This window comes from Scardinius erythrophthalmus (assembly GCF_964197995.2).
Source record: "Scardinius erythrophthalmus genome assembly, chromosome: 8".
NCBI classification, from domain to species: domain Eukaryota; kingdom Metazoa; phylum Chordata; class Actinopteri; order Cypriniformes; family Leuciscidae; genus Scardinius; species Scardinius erythrophthalmus.
The window spans coordinates 26,845,519-26,865,629 of NC_138228.1; the positions used below are offsets into that span (position 1 = coordinate 26,845,519).

Genomic DNA, 20,111 nt, shown 5'->3' on the forward strand with positions numbered 1-20,111 from the left:
ACGCCCCTTTTCTAAATGACCCTGTTACAGCCACGCAAATGCCAAAGTTCAACTTTTGTTTGATAATTATTGATCTAGAGAGTCCAGAGAATTGTCCTAGACTGGTTTGGTTCCGATCGGGCGAAAAACCAGGGACTAGTTCGCAAAAGTAGGTTTTGGACAAAATTCAACATAGCCGAACATTTTCCCTGCCTACATCCAAATCGGAGATAGCCATTTTGTCCGCCTTGAGCCAAGGATTCCAACGGTATAAGACACTTGATCCTGGGACAAACGGTCTAAGAGTTATGAGCGATTTTGAACTTTTGGTTGCTGTAGCGCCACCTATGGGCCAATCGGGGTCATACTCTGATAGGTTGTCCCCAAATTGAGGCCTACCATCTGGCCAGGTTTCAAGTCTCTAGGCCTTACGGTTTGTCCTGCGCGATGCGTTTTACGAATCCTTACAATTACAATAGGGTTTCAGCATTTCATGCTTGAACCCCTAATAAGAATGAAGGCTTTTTGCCAGTTATAGCGCCACCTATGGTCCGATCTCCATGAAACTCTGCATGCTTCCTCACCATGTTCTGACACATATGCTCATCAATTTTGGTGAAGTTCTGAGTTTTCCTTTGGGATTTATAGGCTTTTGAGCGTATTTTGCCACGCCCCTTTTCTAAATGACCCTGTTACAGCCACGCAAATGCCAAAGTTCAACTTTTGTTTGATAATTATTGATCTAGAGAGTCCAGAGAATTGTCCTAGACTGGTTTGGTTCCGATCGGGCGAAAAACCAGGGACTAGTTCGCAAAAGTAGGTTTTGGACAAAATTCAACATAGCAGAACATTTTCCCTGCCTACATCCAAATCGGAGATAGCCATTTTGTCCGCCTTGAGCCAAGGATTCCAACGGTATAAGACACTTGATCCTGGGACAAACGGTCTAAGAGATATGAGCGATTTTGAACTTTTGTTGCTGTAGCGCCACCTATGGGCCAATCGGGGTCATACTCTGATAGGTTGTCCCCAAATTGAGGCCTACCATCTGGCCAGGTTTCAAGTCTCTAGGCCTTACGGTTTGTCCTGCGCGATGCGTTTTACGAATCCTTACAATTACAATAGGGTTTCAGCATTTCATGCTTGAACCCCTAATAAAAATCCTTACAATTACAATAGGGTTTCAGCACTTTGTGCTTGAACCCCTAATAATAAAAATCAGCACAATTACAATAGGGTTTCAGCACTTCGTGCTTGAACCCCTAAAAATCTGTACAATTACAATAGGGTTTCAGCACTTCGTGCTTGAACCCCTAATAATAATTCTTGAGCATAGAGGGATTTCTGAAAGATCATGTGGCACTGAAGACTAGAGTAAATTATGCTGAAATTTCAACTTTGTCATCACAGGAATAAATTACATTTTAAATATAGCCTATTCAAACAGAAAACAGTTATTTTATATTGTCATAATATTTCACAATATTACTAGGTTATTTTATTTTTTATTTTTAACCAAATAAATGCAGCCTTGGTGAGCAGAAGAGACTTATTTTAAAAACATAAAAAAACTTTTCTTTTGAACGGCAGTGTGTTGCAAACATATTTTATGCATTGCTTTTTTATATCCTTGCCCAAACTCATAAGAATCCAGTTAAATAAAATCTATTTTGCGGATTAAATGAACTGTAAGTTTAAAAAAAATAAGTTTTATTTGTTAAATTAATTTTGTTTTACCTTTTTTAACACACAGGAGCAGCGATGAAGAATCCTGTTCTTCCGTTGCCGACAGAAGCAGAGGCTGAAAAGCACGTTAAGGATTATCTCTGCTTGGCTCCAGGGAGAATGCCCTCTTAAAGCCATTGTATTCTTTTTTTAGCCATGATTGTTTGTTCGAGAATTTTAAATTATAATATATAAGAAATTAAAGGTTGTTTTCATACACTAATAAATCTTTTTTTATCCATGATTGTTTGTTCAAGAATTGAAGAGTTTCGTTGCAAAACGAGATATATCCATTTTGAGAAATGTTGGTTATTTGACATTATTATTTAAGACATCAACAGTCAAGTTCATTCACATTTTTTTGTACATTAAACTATTACTTGAGCTCAGTGAAGGCCAGGGACACAATATTCTTCAAATCCAGGATATTTTTTATTTAATTTTATGTCCATAAATAGTTCATAAATAAGTCAAAAACCATGCCAAAATGCAACATATTTATCTTAACATTGTCAAACATCTTAAATTGGTTAAAAAAATACATCATAAATATATAGAATAGTATATACAAAGATTGATTAATAATAATAAGATTCTGAGTTATTTTTGGCCAGAACATACACAACATAACATTTTTTTTTTTTTTTTTTTTGCAAAACGCTATATATCCACCATAGGCTATATTCTACTACTGTAATACCATTGAAGAAATCTTTTGGATCATCAGTGGGAAAATTAACAATAATTTATCAATTAATCGTAAATATTCATAATATTCAAAAACATAATGCCATAATAAACATAATGTGACTATGGCGTGTGCCAGTAATCCAGGGCAGTCCCTGAATGAAAAGGTCGGATAACAACGTACGGACGTCTGTGTGCTTGTGCTTCACATAGGGACAGTGGGCATTAAAAAAAAAAAAAAAAAAAAAAAAAACCGTTGCACTGCCTGGCTAGCTGAGCTGTCAGAGCAAACAAACTGCAGGATGTTTATCGTTTCAACCATCCTTAAACAGCTTCGAACTATTTGTGATTAGTTACAATTTAGATAAGTAAGATTAAGTTAGTTAGATAAACGACTTGTAGCTTGTTACAGAAAGAGTGGAGGCTCCTTCCACACCGCTGCTGAAAACCAAACCTGTATGATCAGATCCATAACGTTAGCTTGACTCTGAAGCTTTGATTCTCTGACTGACAGACAGCTGTTGATCAGTGACGTAGCCTACGTGACTGACAGCTCGCCGCCTACAGTATAAACAATTAAATGGTAAACGTTTTTTTAGTTAGCCTATTGAATCCTCTTTTTAAAAATATATGTTTTATGTTTTGATATTATCGTTAAATCACTGAGCAAACTCGGAGCACTTCACCGGCGCTGACTCTCTCCTCGCTTGACATCCTGAACTCGCGCAGCATCCTGAACGTTCTATAGCCTAACCGTTATATCGCACTTTGTAAAGAAACTGGACTGGCGGATATCGCGTTTTGTGAAAAAATACATTTTGTAGTAGGCTTAAAATGTACATTTTTAAATCTTATTAATGGCAGCAATTCACACATAGATTAAGGTACATCTGAACAGTGATTTCCAATAATAAAATCCAAATGTCAAAAAATGGCGTTTATCGCGTTTTGCAACCGAACTCTTCAATTTTAAATTGTAATATATAAGAAATTAAAGGTTGTTTTCATACACTAATAAAAACATTCAAATCATAGATAACTGTTGTGTGCTTTCATTCTGAGTGTAAAATACTTGGGTTTAGTTATATCATGTGTAGACATAATTCGTGTAGCTGTAGTTTTTATCAATAAATGTGAGGGAACGTCTAAAATGTCTAATTAAAAACGACATCTATGCTACATAAATCAGATGTGTAACAGACATAAGATTCTAATCGTAAACGTCTCTGATATGTCCAATGGATGTCATTTGAACATCTGACAAGGACGTCTATGTGACGTATTCCAGATGAGCAAACGCACTTAGAATTACGTCTTCCAGATGATAATGACTACGTCACACAGATGTCTGCGCAACGTGCGTGTGCTATCTGGGTTGAGTATTGATTTTCTTGTTTTCCTTTCTCTTCTACACAACTTTTCATCCGATCTTTCTGTTTGTGACCCCTCTTACACTATGTGTTTTCAAATCCCTACTATTACTAACATACGTAAATCAAATGTCACACGTCGGAGGCAGTCCAATCCTAACAACCTGCGTTCCTTTCCGGTGTCTTCTAGTACTATATTCTCTTTTCCTATTGGTCTCTGCAATTGCCAGTCCACTGTAAACAAAGCTGATTTCATTACATCTATTTCTAGTCATTCAGGTCTCAGCCTACTGGCCCTGACTGAGACCTGGATCAGACCAGAGGATGCTGCCACACCGGCTGCCCTCTCCACTAACTTCACTTTCTCACACACCCCTCGCCTGACTGGTAGGGGTGGAGGTACTGGTCTGCTCATCTCAAACAATTGGAAATTTGATCATTTACCACATCTGTGTGACAACAGCTCATTTGAATCACATTCAATTACCATCACTAGCCCTATTAAAATCCATTTTGTAGTTGTATATCGTCCCCCAGGGCAGCTTGGCAGTTTCTTTGAGGAGCTTGATGTGCTACTCTCATCCTTCCCTGAGGACAGTACTCCTCTCATAGTTCTGGGAGACTTCAACATCCACCTAGAAAAACCTCAGGCTGCTGATTTCCACACTCTGCTTGCCTCATTCGACCTCAAACGAGTAACTACTGCGGCTACTCACAAATCAGGTAATAAATTGGACCTTATTTACACACACTGTTGCTCCACTGACAATACACTGGTCACTCCACTACACACCTCAGATCACTTCCTCCTCACTGTCAATCTCAACCTGCCTCAGAACACAACACACACTCCTCCACAGGTCACCTTTTGGCGAAACCTACGCTCACTCTCACCCTCTCGCCTATCCTCTCTGGTCTCATCCACACTTCCTCCACCTGATCAGCTTTCAACACTAGATACTAACAGTGCAACTCATAATATTTTCTCCACTTTAACATCTTGCTTGGACAACTTCTGCCCCCTTTCCTCCAGGCCAGCCCGTGCCACACCCTCTGCCCCCTGGTTATCTGATGTTCTCCATGAACATCGTTCTAAACTCAGGGGTGCAGAGAGGAAGTGGCGCAAATCGAAAGATACTGACCTTGGTCTTTATCAATAACCTCCTCTCTTCGTTCTCTGATAATAACTCTACTGCTAAAATGACTTAGTGTAATGACTTACAGGCTCCTGTCTGCCTCGCTGTGACTGCTGCTGCTGTGAGTTGGTTTGTGGCTGTACGCTTCGTCTAAGCCTCGTATTAGCTTCGTATTTCTTTATGTTTTGAACCATTTTTTACTATCATTTCTAGTTGTTTATACTACTAAATACAGCTTACCCAACATTTCTGGAAGCTGGGATAAATAGGCAAGCACTGTTACTACATTCAAATATCAAATACTGACATTAAAAAGAATACATGAAAATAACATTTCAGTAATCACACTGGTAACTTCAATAACAAAATAAAATCTCCAGAGAAGTCATTCAACTCATGTGATATTTAGAAGGAAAAATATTGATTAATACCTTGATTATAATCACTCATTACATAGTAGTTCTTATAAGGCACCTTGTGTCAAAATGATTTACGACTTTGACCTTTGACCTTTTGGCAGGTTGAACTTCCGGTGACCCTATGATTGATGGGTTGAACTTCCCGAAAGGGGTTATGGGATTAACCTATTGACCCTGCTAGCCTATCGATCATGTTGTATGACAGTTAGTTTTGAACTATGACCTATGTAGCAGTAAATCATAATTTTGACGGGTAGTTTTGTCCTATTTAAACAAAAACAGATGTTTTTGTTTGAACTTTGTCCCAGTTATATGTGCGTGGTGATTGTGCCTGCGCCCCCTCCGCAGTGAAAGTGAGAAGTCACACAAACACATTCTATCCTTTATATAATTTATATGATATAATCTAAAATATACATTGAAACCAATTATTTTAGATGAATAAAAGAATAAAATGAACACATTAATGTCCATACCATTGATGTCCACAAAAATAATTAACCTAAAGTTGAAAAACATACCTTTAAAAGCTTACTAAAACCAATTATTTTAGATAAAAAATACATAAACATTCTGCTCTTTAAAAGTGTATAATCTAAATCAATTTAAGGTTGAAAAAACATTTAGTTATTTCACATTCCTATGTAAAACATCCTATCCTTTATATAATTTCTATATTAATGATCATGCTAAAGTTGTTTTTAAGTCTATAATATAAAAGCTTACTAAAACCAATAGTTTTAGATGAATAAAATTGTCTTACCTTATTTTAGAAAGTTGAAGTATACTATTGATGTCCACAAAAAATGCAATGTATGAATGGATTCAAAATTGTTTTACACAACTGAATTCACATAGTCATTCCTGAATGACCTCACACTCTCAAAACATAAGGAGCGCGCTTCTAATGTATGTGTGTCAAAAAGTAAAACACACGTGTGTGTGTGTGTGTGTGTGTGTGTGTGTGTGTGTGTGTGTGTGTGTGTGTGTGTGTGTGTGTGTCTATGCGCGCGCCCCTATTCCTGTGAGCTCTGACATCTGAAACACGGTGAAGTCTATATCAGACTAACAAGTTGAAAACATGCCTTTAAAAGTATAATATAAATATCTTATTGATCCAATTATTTTAGTTTTAGATGAATAAAAGAATACAAAATAAAAAGCTTGCTAAAAATAAAAATCATCTTACATGTTAGAGGTAAAGTATACCACGGATGTCCATAAAAATGCAATGTATGAAACGGAGTCGCAGGTCCCTCCTGCCTTCACATTCCTGAACAGTATATATAAATCGGGTCAGTTATTTCATATATGTCACATTCAGTTATTTCACATTCATATGTAAAACATTCTGTCCTTTTTAAAAGTATATAAATGTTAATAATATACAATAATATCTTACTAAAATAATTAAAGTTGAAAAAAGATTCTATCCTTTAAAAGTGTTTAAATGAAATCTTGCAAATTAAACTAAAGTTGAAAAACATACCTTTAAAAGCATTTAAAAAGCTTACTAAAACCAATTGTTTTAGTTTTAGATAAAAATTACATAAAACATTCTATCCTTTATATTCTATCATTTATATAATCTAAAACAATTAAACTAAGGTTGAAAAACATTCTATCCTTTAAAAGTATATAATGAAATGCTTATACAATATATCTTACTAAAAATAAAAATCATCTTACATGTTAGAGAGAGTTAAATTATGTCCTACCATGGATGTCCACAAAAATGCAATGTATGAATGGGTTCAAAATTGTTTTACACAACTGAATTCATCTAGTCATTCCTGAATGACCTCACACTCTCAAAACATAGCGCGTCTAATGTATGTGTGTCAAAAATTAAAGGAGCCGTGCGCGTTTCTGTGTGTGCATGTGTGTGTGTGTGTGTGTGTGTGTGTGTGTGTGTGTGTCTGTGCGCGCCCCTTCACATGTGAGCTCTGACCCCTCTCCTTCCCATATTAGAGCACGGTGAAAGTGAGGAAGGGGTTTCCTAATATCACACTAACAAAAGTTGAAAAACATACTGTTCCTCAAAAGTGTATAAATAAAATGGTTATAAAAACATACTGAAACCAATTATTTTAGATGAATAAATAAAATTCATCTGACATGTTTAGAGTTACAACTCTTGAACTTACAAGTTCAAGAAGCTCTTAAAGACATAAATCACAGAGTGGTTCTCTCTCTCACACCAGCGTCTCTGACTCAGAGGGTTGTATTCAGTGATGGGATGAGACATTGTGAATGCTGTGTTGGGGGTAAATTAATTTCAAAGTTTAAATGATATCTTTTTAAAAAAATATTTGTTTCATAACATATAGATGTCCATACATTCTATGAATGAGATTGCAGTTGTAATAGAAAAGACTGTTTTTTCCTGACTCTGCTCCTCCGCATTCCTGAGCACGGTGAAAGTGATAATAATGTTTTAAATTTCACCAAAATAATATAAAATAAATACCTTGCTAGAAATCTAGTGAAATGCTTGTAAAAAGAATAAAATTCATCTCACATGTTTAGAGAGTTACGATTCTTGAACTTATGTGTTCAAGAAGCTGTTGAGAGCCATAAATCACAGAGTGGTTCTCTCTCACACCAGCGTCTCTGACTCCTAGGGTTTATTCAGCGATCAGAATGAGACATTGTGTTAGGGCTAAATTTATTTCAAAGTTTAAATGATATCTTTATAAAATGTAATGTATAAAAAATGTATAAAAAAGTCTCTCAACAGAGGCCCTCGCTCGTGTCTATGCTGCATTCTGACATCCCCTCCTTTCATTTCCAGAGGTAACAGTGACACTGTGAAGTGTATCTCACACTAACTAAAGTTAAAAAACATTCTGTTCTTTATAAGTATATAAAATATATTCTCTCTCTCATCTAAAAGCATAACCTTAAAAAGTTTGCATTAGATATTTTAAAAGATTGATTAAATTAAATCTTTAAAGTTTCAATACATACTCATCTTCTATTTATCTGTACTTATGTATTATATAAATTATTATTTTTTGCTTAACGGTGACCTAAAGTATAATTGTTATTAAACAATGTCTGTTCAAAAACTGTACTTGGTCGTCTTAAATCTCATTTATACGAAAAAGATTCAAACAGCATTTTTTGTCCATGTGGGGGTTTCAACTTTTATGGTGGGGCTTTCCATAGCTATCCCGTACATCTAAACAGAACCATCACAGAAAACTACATTTTCAAAATGTAAACAAAAGTTTTAGCTAAATAAAAACACCTTATTTCCAGAGAGGCAAAGTAGTTCCCTTTCGTGGTCACTCCGAGTTACGTCGGATGACGACGATTGGGGTTTCGCTTAGAAAGCCTCTCACCTTCGAGTATATAAAACGAGCCAATGGCAATGAAATGCCATGGGTCTGCGGAATTTGCATAGCGTATCTCCGCCCACCGCAGGGGGTATATAAGGAAGTACGCTGCAATATGCAGATATGTTTTCGCTTCGGAGCCAAGTTCAGTACTTCACTCCACAAGCCTTTTGAGTGTCATCTCAAATCTCTTCGAGACGAGCGGCTCTTCAGTGTGTTTGTGTGACGGCGCTTTCCAGCGAGATCGCATTTCCTGCTGCTGATTTGTGCAGTAATCTGCCGACAGTGAGTGTGTTTCTCCCTGGGCGCTTCAGCACTCTGCTGAGCTTTTCCACTCTCTAAAAGAGCTGCACGCGGCACGTCTTTTTCAAGACGGTTCGCCCGTGTATTTTCTGGATGTGTGTGCGCACTGTGCGGTCATCTGCCTAACGGTCGCGAGCGCTGTTTTGCGTGTTGGGCTTAATCACGCTTGGCAGCGCTCGTTGATGAGTCATGTTTTCATTGCAAAAAAATAAACTAAAAAAAAAAAAAAGAAAAAGAAGGGAACATGACCATCGCGATGTTTATAGATCAAGACTCAATGATCTCCATGTGAGTAGAGTCCCCTCTGCCACACCCCAATTTATCTCTTCCTCGAGAAGAGATACTTTGGCTGGTGGCCAGGGTGATCTGAGGGTTTGGTGTGGCACAACAACCGACGAGTCAATTCCTCGGGCCACACCCCCCTCCACATCGCAGACCATGCACTCACAGCATCACAAGGTGGGCTTGATTCCTCTGGAAATGAAGTTTCGACTGCGTTGCCTCCCACGGGAGTGCCATCGTTGCCGGGACCGATCCAGAGCTGTCAGCCATGCTTTCCCGGGCAGCTGAAAGCATCGGCTGGAGTGGCCCCGCCCTCCCCCCGAGCGCTGTAAGCTTCTCCCGGACGTGCATCAGGACGCCTGCGCTGCGCGAGACTCCACGTGACTTTCGCGGCTCGCGGGTGTCCTCCGCCTTCGCTGCTTTCGATCGCATGGTGATCATGGTCTGTATGTTCCCCGTCACTATCGTGGCACGGTCATGCAGTACTGTGTGTCGCCTAAGCCTTCGATGCAGTGCTGTCCCGGGAGTTCTGTCGAACCGGCCGCAGTGGAACGCTAGTCCTTCCCTGGCCAACCCTGGCAGAACGCGGAAAATTTTAACCACGCCCCTATGCTGGGACGCTATGCCTCCCATGCCCGGCCTGGTTGTTCCGCCACGCACACTACTGACCTCGCTCTCGGGCGACATCGGTACCTGCGTGATCCTGGGTCAGGTGATGTCCACTATGTGGTCCAGACATGGGCTTAGTCAGGTTGATGTGGTAGGGTCTGAGAATTAATTTTCTCAGCTCCCCCATGTCCCAGGCTGAGCTCTTTGGCGGGTGGCTTCGGCCACCTGAAGCAGACTCAGGTTCTGTACCGATGGTCATCCATCCGTGCGGTCTCCTTAGTCTTCTTCCCGCCAAGGCCCCCTCCATGCGGCTGCTCCCCTCGGGCCTTCACCAGCTCTGAGTAGGAGGAAGTCGCAGGAGGGTGGCGCTGCCCGTCTCCGCCCCTTAGACTGCCACGTCAGTCTAAGCAGCACCCTTGAGGCGGGCAGCCTGGTCGGCGGTGTGGTTGAGGACTGCGCCCAACAGTCTTCGATCACTCCAGAAGCGGACTGAGGCTATGCACTGACGGTCATCCGTTGGTGTGGTCTGCTTAGTCCGCTTCCCGCCGACGCCACCTCCATGCGGCTCCTTCCCTCGAGCCTTCACCGGTCCGAGCACGAGGAGGTCGCTGGAGGCTGGCACTGCCTGTCTCTGCCCCTTAGCCGGCTAACACCTGGCTAAGCAGCACTCCTGAGATGGGCAGCTTGGAGTTAGGGCTCAGTTCTTCGGGGAGTTGGGAGCAGGACCACTCCTTCCCCCAGTGGAGGGCTGGGGGAGAATGTTGTTCTAAAGAACTGATGCTCTTTCTCTGAGCTTTAAGAGGCAGTGGATGACAGCACGCGCCGCCCACGGGCCACGCTCCTCTCATCCCCCCTCTGTCGCCAGACCCCTGCCAGAGCACGCCCCCGTGGGACGCGCGCCCTCCCCTGGCCTCCTCTGGCAGGATGCGGTTTATGACCGTGCCCCCGCACAGGGCCGCTATGCCACCCTCGCCGGTGCCGGTCATTCCGCCTCGCTGCCCCACCGACGGTACGTCTGTGGTTCGTATGACCCCGCTGGTGCACTTTCTGGAGGCCTGGTTAGAGCTTCCCAGACTGTCCCGCTGGGTCGCGAAAACCATTAGATTCGGCTACGCGATTCAGTTCGCGATATCTCCTCCCCGCTTCAGGGGAGTCCGCTTCACTATGGTCGGGGGCAATGCCCCTGTCATGAGAGCGGAGGTCGCCACCCTACTGGCGAAGGGTGCGATCGAGATTGTCCCTCCAGCCGAGATGAAGTCCGGCTTCTACAGCCCCTACTTCATTGTACCCAAGAAGTCCGGTGGGTTACGGCCAATCCTCGACCTGCGCGTCTTGAACCGCTCCCTTCACAGGCTGCCGTTCAAGATGTTAACGGCCAAACACATCCTCCAGTGTGTACGGCCGCAGGATTGGTTTGCAGCGATCGACCTGAAGGACGCCTACTTCCATGTCTCCATTTTACCTCGACACAGACCATTTCTACGGTTTGCTTTCAAGGGGCAGGCATACCAGTACGCGGTTCTCCCTTTCGGGCTAGCCCTGTCTCCTCGCGTCTTTACGAAGGTCGTCGAGGCAGCCCTTGTTCCCCTCCGGGAACACGGGGTTCGCATCCTGAACTATCTCGACGACTGGCTAATCCTAGCTCACTCTCGAGGCCAGGTTTGCGAACACAGGGACCTAGTGCTCCGGCACTTAGCTCGTCTGGGCCTTCGGGTCAACTGGGAGAAGAGCAAACTCTGCCCCGTGCAGAGGATCTCTTTTCTCGGTATGGAGATCGACTCGGTCGCCATGTGCGCGCAGCTTACGAGCGAGCGCGCGCAGTCACTGCTGACTTGTCTTCGCCAATTCGAGGGCAAGAGTGCGGTTCCACTGAAACTATTTCAGAGGCTCCTGGGGCATATGGCATCCGCAGCCGCAGCATGCCGCTGGGATTGCTTCATATGAGACCGCTTCAGCTTTGGCTTCGCGATCGAGTCCTGAGGTGGGCATGGCAACACGGCACGCTCCAAGTCCCAGTGACTCCAGCCTGCCGTCAGACCTTCACCCCGTGGACGAACCTCAATTTTCTACGGGCCGGAGTGCCCTTAGAGCGAGTTTCCCGGCATGTTGTTGTATCAACAGATGCCTCCACCACGGGCTGGGGCGCCATGTGCAATGGTCATGCTGCCGCGGGCTCCTGGACAGGACCCCAGCGCCTTTGGCATGTCAATTGTCTCGAGTTGCTGGCTGTACGTCTCGCCCTGCACCGCTTCCATGCGCTGCTCAGGGGTCAGCACGTACTAGTCCGATCAGACAATACCGCAACAGTAGCGTACATCAACCAACAAGGTGGTCTACGCTCCCGCCGTATGTCGCAACTCGCTCGCCACCTCCTCATATGGAGTCAGAAGCATCTGAGGTCGCTTCGAGCCATTTATATCCCGGGACACCTGAACCAGGCGGCCGACGAGCTGTCTCGAGTTCGGCCTCTCGCTGGAGAATGGCGGCTCCATCCCCAGACGGTCCAGCTGATTTGGGATCAGTTCGGCGACGCACAGGTAGACCTGTTTGCCTCCCACGACTCGTCCCATTGCGACCTGTTTTATTCCCTGACCGAGGGCACGCTCGGCACGGATGCACTGGCGCACAGCTGGCCGCGGGGCCTACGCAAGTATGCGTTTCCCCCAGTGAGCCTCCTTGCGCAGACCTTGCGCAAGATCAGGGAGGACGAGGAGCAGGTCATTTTGGTTGCCCCGTATTGGCACAACCGGACCTGGTTCTCCGAACTAGTACTCCTCGCGACAGCACCTCCCTGGCCAATTCCTCTGAGGAAGGACCTCCTTTCTCAGGGACGGGGCACCTTATGGCACCCTCGTCCCGATCTTTGGAACCTCCACGTGTGGCTCCTGGACGGGACGAGGCAGGTTTGAGTACCCTACCACCTGCGGTGGTGGCTACCATCACTTCCGCTAGAGCATCGTCCACGAGACATGCCTATGCGTTGAAGTGGAACCTCTTCGTCAACTGGTGTTCTTCTAATCATCAAGAACCCACGAAATGCCCGATCAGTGTCGTGCTTTCCTTCCTGCAAGAAGGGTTGGAGCGAAGGCTGTCTCCCTCCACCCTGAAAGTGTATGTTGCCGCCATTGCCGCACATCACGAAGCAGTCGATGGTAAGTCTTTGGGGAAGCACGATCTGATCGTCAGGTTCCTGAGGGGAGCGAGGAGACTAAATCCTCCTCGTCCTCCCCTCGTACCCTCTTGGGACCTCTCAGTGGTTCTAACTGCCCTGCAGAGTGCTCCATTTGAGCCTTTGCAATCAGTGGAGCTTAAGTTCCTGTCTATGTAGACAGCGCTCCTGGTTGCATTGGCCTCCAGCAAGAGGGTAGGGGACCTGCAGGCATTTTCGGTTGACGAAGCGTGCCTGGAATTCGGGCCGGCTAACTCTCACGTGATCCTGAGACCCCGGCTTGGATACGTCCCAAGGTTCCTACCACACCCTTTCGAGAACAGGTAGTGAACCTGCAAGCGCTGCCCTTGGAGGAGGCAGACCCAGCCTTGGCACTGCTCTGTCCAGTACGCGCCCTTCGTGCTTACGTAGACAGAACGCGGTGTTTCAGGACCTCAGACCAGCTCTTTGTCTGTTATGGTGGGAAGCTGAAGGGAAAGGCTCTCTCAAAGCAAAGGTTATCTCACTGGATAGTGGATACCATTGCTTTGGCATACCAGCAGCAAGGTCGTCAATGCCCCCTTGGTGTGAAAGCCCACTCCACTCGTAGTGTGGCTTCTTCTTGGGCTCTAGCGCATGGCACCTCGCTAACAGACATTTGTAGAGCTGCAGGCTGGGCGACACCCAACACATTCGAGAGATTCTATAATCTCCGAGTAGAGCCAGTTTCTTCTCATGTACTCGCTTCAACCAGCCGGTACTAGATTCTGCTCAGGTGTCTTCGCTTGCTCGCCATTCCTCTCCACGGACGGGATACGTGCGATCATCTTCTCAGGTGAGTCTGATAAGCTCTGAGTTCCTCCAGCACTGGTTACGTCAACGCCTGAGTTATGCCAATCTGCCATAACACAGCTCTTGCGCTTGACTAGGTGCCTCCATGTGCATGGTCCCCCCTTTGGGCGACCCCCACATGTGTATTCCACTATAAGTCTCTTTTGAGCGTGTGTCTTTCCCTTGGCAAGCCACCTTGCCAACCCTGGGGTTTAAATATTCCACCTGCGGCTGGACACCTCAGTGATACCCCATATGCATCCCTCTGGGTCATATGTGTCTCTCAAGTCCCCCCCTTAATGGTTGGGCATAATTGCATATTTCTCCTGAGATATGCTTCCCAGTGTACCTTGGTATTCCTGTGTTAAGTAGGACTCCTTCGTTCGTGCTATTCTCACAACAGGGAGCTCAGACTTACGCAGGGCACTGGATGACAGCCGAGGTGGCGTGATTAGACTGGAACCCCAATCGTCGTCATCCGACGTAACTCGGAGTGACCACGAAAGGGAACGTCTCGGTTACGGATGTAACCCTCGTTCCCTGAGTAGGGAACGGAGACGTTACGTCTTCCTGCCACTTCCGCTGTATCGCTGAAAAACGCCTGAGTTCAGTCTCGGCTCCTCAGCGAAGACATATCTGCATATTGCAGCGTACTTCCTTATATACCCCCTGCGGTGGGCGGAGATACGCTATGCAAATTCCGCAGACCCATGGCATTTCATTGCCATTGGCTCGTTTTATATACTCGAAGGTGAGAGGCTTTCTAAGCGAAACCCCAATCGTCGTCATCCGACGTAACGTCTCCGTTCCCTACTCAGGGAACGAGGGTTACATCCGTAACCGAGACGTTCTTTATGCAATGATAAAAACGATCCAAAAAAGCAAATAGTTTAAGTTGTCCTATAACAGCCCCAGGCCCTTCAGTGATAAAACTACAGTGTGAACTGAAGCTTCAGGATATAGGGCGACAGACCAGATGAGTCTCGGGGGGAGTCTCTCTGCATTCCAGACTACATCCAAAGTTTACACTAATTTCTAAGCAGCGTCTGTCCAAAAACTTGAGATCTTAGATCTTTTGTCCATACAACATGAAACATGTTGTCAAAGTTTGTCACAATGTTTTAAGAAATCCTAGGACTTTACATTGCTCTTATTTAGACACAGTAGTATCATTTGGAAAATCAAAGTAAAAATGACACATCGTATAAGATCATTTTTACTCGTATCTTCCGAACTAGGGTGAAACCCTTTACTGAGAATATACCACCGGCCATCTACTCAAAATATATGTAGAAGTTTCAAACATTTGTTGATGGTGGCCGTATGAACAGACGTTGGGGAGAGCTATAGCAGGAAGCATGCCCTTTGACGACCTCGATTTTGGAGGCGTTTTTGTTAAAGATTTCTCCCATTGTGGTTCTCCCATCTACTCGTTTTTTTTTCAACTTTGGTAAATGTGCCAAGAATCTATGACAACGTGTCTTCCGATAGCGCTTCATCGAGTTTATTTGTACATGTTCTACCGTTATGATGTACTTGTTACATGTTCTACCGTACATGTTCTACCGTACCGTTCTATATAATGATTTACACAACCGAGCAATAGACCGTACCTTTGACTTACCCGTCGAGAAGAAAGTAGATTCCTAGATAAAAGCTATCCCGATATTTATTTACATACCGATAAATTAAATTTGAATTTAGTTAAAACTTCTCCTGTGGCTCGGCATAACTATGATCCAGCATTATATTGTACCGTGCAGTGCAGCCTTTCAAATGTGGCGGGGGCAGTATCAACGTCTGCCATATGGTCTAGCGGTTAGGATTCCTGGTTTTCATCCAGGCTGCCCGGGTTCGACTCCCGGTATGGGAAGACAATTTTTTTTACATTGCCAACAAAATTCAAGTTATTCAAGTTCATCAATAATCATATTTAGTCTTAGAGGCCTACACGAACTGCAGAAACAAGCAGTTTCTTGAAGATTCGGTACCGAATCATTTTCACAAATACAATTATATTGAATTCAGAAAATTTCACTATGGAATACTTTATCATAATTTCAATTTAGTACGTCATCATTTCAACTTTTCATCTCATAATTATGACGCAGTGTCATAATTTCAACTTTTTAAGTCATCATTTCGACTTTTTGTCAATTACGCCTTTTTAATGTTTTAAAGTCATAATTTGGTTGTTGACTATAGTTGTGTTGCACCTGCATGTCCACTAACTCGCTTGTGAGAGTCAGAGTGTGTAAAGTAAACTCTCATTAGTGTTAGTAGAGTATTAGTGGACTGGTAGGGTTAGAATAAGTAATATTAGAATAAAATATCTGTTGGGGAGCATCGCGATAAAGAGTTCATGTTTAATGACAACATACCATTTTTCAACCGAGCGAATCTGCGCATGAGAGGCCTTCTTCAACTTTTTAATTCAGAATTACAATGACGCCTTTTTAATGTAATACTTAAAACGTTTTTTAGTCATAATTTGGTTGTTGACTATAGTAGTGTTGATGATGAAACGTGCTAGTGCTTTTTGTACCTCTCTGGTATTATAGTGTTTCAAGATGGCGGAAGCCTCCTTGGACTTACCCGCCCCATGTAAATAAAAGATAAGAAATGATCTGATTTTACACCCATGAGGACATATTTATGAATAAAGACAATGATTTTAGCTAATTAAATACCATTTTTCAATCTACACATGAGAGACCTTCAGAAGTCAGAACTTCAGGGGTAGGTCCGTTGGCGAAAACACTGCGTGTGTAAAAATCAAATACTGTATGACACTTTTCAAAGTTAGAATAACCGGTTGTGTTCTGACACAAGGCCATTAACCGGTTCTTTTTGTTTTATAAATGTGCTTATTTCTAAACATCAACCTGATAAATATGAATACGATGAAACGATAATTTTTAAGAAAAAACATTTTTAAGAAAAATAAACCATGATTATGTTTAGTTTAGTTGTTGATGATTTCTCTAACATTGCTCTAACATCTCACTCACAACGCAAAACGTTGTAAATAAACATTTTCAAACTGTAATTTTATTTTATTGATTATGGTGATTTAAAGTTTTTGTTATTAACTAATACCTTTATCTTTTAACTAACATCTGACCCCAAATAAACAGATAATGGAATGTTCACAATCTACATGGTAAGATATTCTCCGATGTATCTAAGTAGTTGTGCTTAAATCTTTGGCTGTATTTTGTCACACCTTAGCGATACAAAGTTCCAGACTTTGGTAAAACCTGCTGGTAAAATTCCACAAAAGTAAATTCTAATTCTTCATCATCATGAGCCATTTAAAACAAATACAGAAAAGCCACTATAGTGATCCGTTTTGAATGTCTGTCATTGAGATCTTGTTTCTTTTTGTACAGTTTGCAAAAAGTACATAGAGCGTGGTCAAACATGTTAGGAATGTATCCTATACATTAGAGGTCCTTCTACACGATAGGCCTTTAACCGGTTCTTTTTTGTTTTATAAAAAAAAAGAAAACAAAAAATATGACTAAAAAAAATGACAATCTTTCTGCGATGCCTACGAAACATCGACGTAAAAGATGAGTATGGCTGTTTTTCTGTTACCTATTACGCTATAACTCGTTTAACTATTACACGGTTAAGCTAATGAATTACGGTTGATACGTGGTATTTTTACGTGAATTGATTCATTTTTTTATTCCGTCCACACTTTGACACCATTGTTTTATTCGGCAGAATGCCGAAATGTTTTAACATAACGTCAATTTCAATGGTTAGATAAATCATCTAACTATTATATGTGAAACATAGGATTCACACATTGGATTCTTGTTTATATTGAACATTGTTATTGAACCGTTTTTCAATATTATTGAAAATAATTGTTAAATAAAAGGGCTATTGTTCTTGGCCTCATCAAAGTTCACATAGTTTTCACCGTACCGACTCTGAAACAAGACTTTGTTTAAAAGATTTTGTTTGCATTTCTTCTGAAACACCCTGTTTTGAAATTGTTTAACACCACTAGCGTAACACTTATCGTATTGCCGGTTGCGATTGTAATGTTTTTTCTTTACACTTTCCCCAGGATATCATATTTGTTCATACACGACGGTATTCACATGAATTGGCTTGATTTGAGTCTTGATTTGATGCGAGAGACATTTATAATATTATACTGTAAATAGCGCTAGAATGTATGTTTTAATATTTTAATTATATCTCTGGTTCTATGTTTTTAAAGACTCTTTCTATAAGAGACCCTCAAAATCTGTGCATACAACAAAATTACTTTTGTTTGAAGAAAAACTCAGCGGGTGCTATTGAATCTATTAAACACCCCTGAATTCGGTAATGATATCACATTTTAATTTCAACTCATTTTAAAGGTCTATGAACTTAAAGCCTGCGCAACATTATTCTTAAAAAACATTAACTTGTTTAACATTAACTAAATGTTTGTAAATCCAAAAAATGTTGTTACTGGATCGAGTGAAAATAATAAACTTCTCCTTTGTGTTTATTCATCAAGTTAAATCCAAATGATAGGAAAACTTTATGATAGGAAAGTACGGACGGCGTCTTTGACCAATCCTCTACATATGGGGCACTTGCGCAGAGAAGGCGCACATTCTTTGCACACAACTAGGTGACCACAGGGGATGAAGACAATGTTCACTTCCTTATCCATGCAAACTTTGCATGTGCGCTCCTCTTGAAGTCTTCTTAACTGTTCCTCCATAGGCAAGTCTGAAAGATCTTGACTCGGGGATGCAGCTTCATTTGTCTGGGCCGTCAGGCCACACTCAAATTCCATCTCTAAAGCAGACTCCACCACCGCATCTTCTGAACGGTCTTCTCCAGGACCCACAGCTGGATCAACACATTCTCTCGTGTCTCCATGAGTCAATAGCCGCTCAAATAGTCTTGGAAATCTTGCTTGAATCTGATGAACAAACTCTTGGCCCTTTTCTTGCAGCAGGTATTGACATCTTGGAAACCACTTGGCATGTTCTACCCATGGATCATCACCAGACTCCCAACATCTGAGTCCACCATCGCAAGAAAAGCACTTCACGTCATCATTACGACCAACATAGTAAAAACCAGCCTTAGCCAATTGGTCTGGTCGACCAGTTATTCTTGAGGGCCAGTAGACAAATGTGAGCGACCTTTCTTCACACCGTTGCATTGCCGATACATTGAAAAGGCTAGATAAAGGTACATTATCTGCACGGTCACCTCGAACGAAGGGGCAGTTGGGGTAATGCCTCTGGTGCTCTGATACTACACGATCTCCCGGTTCCCAGTTGCTAAGCTGGCCTCCACAACTGAAACAAGACACTCTGTCGCCCTGGCCAAGGTAGTAGAAACCAGCTTTGGCAAGCTCGGCCGGACTTACTGGTGCAAGAGTCCAATTCTGAAAGGTGTCAAGGCGTTCCTGTTCCCGACGCATGCCAGGATTGTGACAAGCCGGAGGTTGCTGGTGAGACATATCCATGTTTAAGTAAACTCCTCCGTTTGGCCTGAAACGGATGCCGTGGTGGTGGAAAGCTCTCAGTTGCGAAGCGGGGAAAAGGGTGAAGACATAAAAATGTGACCACAGGGCGTGTCCACTCAAGCCCTTCTCTCTGCCGGACTAGTGTCTAGTCATCCATGGCAGAACACATCATCTTATTAAAAAATGTAATGAGAACAAGAACAACACCACAAAATGTCCTTTCTTCTGTTCTGGGCAAAATAGTTGTATCATTTGATATGATACAACTGTATTGCCGCCTCGGGAATATGGTAATTAGAAAACAAATACTGAAATATTCTAAATATTATTAGCTCAGACATTTTTTTACCAGAATTTTATTTCAACATTATACTTTCATACATTGAAGTAAAACGACAATAACGACATTTACAGATGGTCTAACCAGAATAGAAAATCTCTGCATGCTATCATGTTTTGCTCCAGGCTATAGTTGACCAGACTTTCAACTAATTCACCAACGTCAGTTTTTGCATTTTTTGACACCAGTGACACACAGAGATCCGTTACGAATGTCCATATAGCGAGTATTTCAATGATTTCGAATTCGGCACTACATTCACGCAACACATCCAAAACTTTTCTGAGGATTATGCCGTTCGGCTCTTTGCCGTCAAAAAACATGGGCGTTACATCAGGCCATGGCTTTGTCAAGCCTCTTACGTCATCCATTTCATTTTTGAGATTTGTCACACGTTTGGTGTCCTGCGCACAATCTTTTTTCATATCACACGCAGCGTCGATG

General features: G+C 42.6%; 1 protein-coding gene across 1 annotated transcript; it reads right to left on the reverse strand.

Annotated features, from left to right (window-relative positions):
* Positions 1-18,382: 18,382 nt before the first annotated feature.
* On the reverse strand, positions 18,383-19,327 carry LOC308694373 (putative inhibitor of apoptosis; the record flags this gene model as incomplete). Its single annotated transcript, XM_081371878.1, has 1 exon — positions 18,383-19,327. The coding sequence occupies one exon, from the start codon at positions 19,325-19,327 to the stop codon at positions 18,383-18,385; it is 945 nt and encodes a 314-aa protein (XP_081228004.1).
* Between the last annotated feature and the right edge of the window lie 784 nt (positions 19,328-20,111).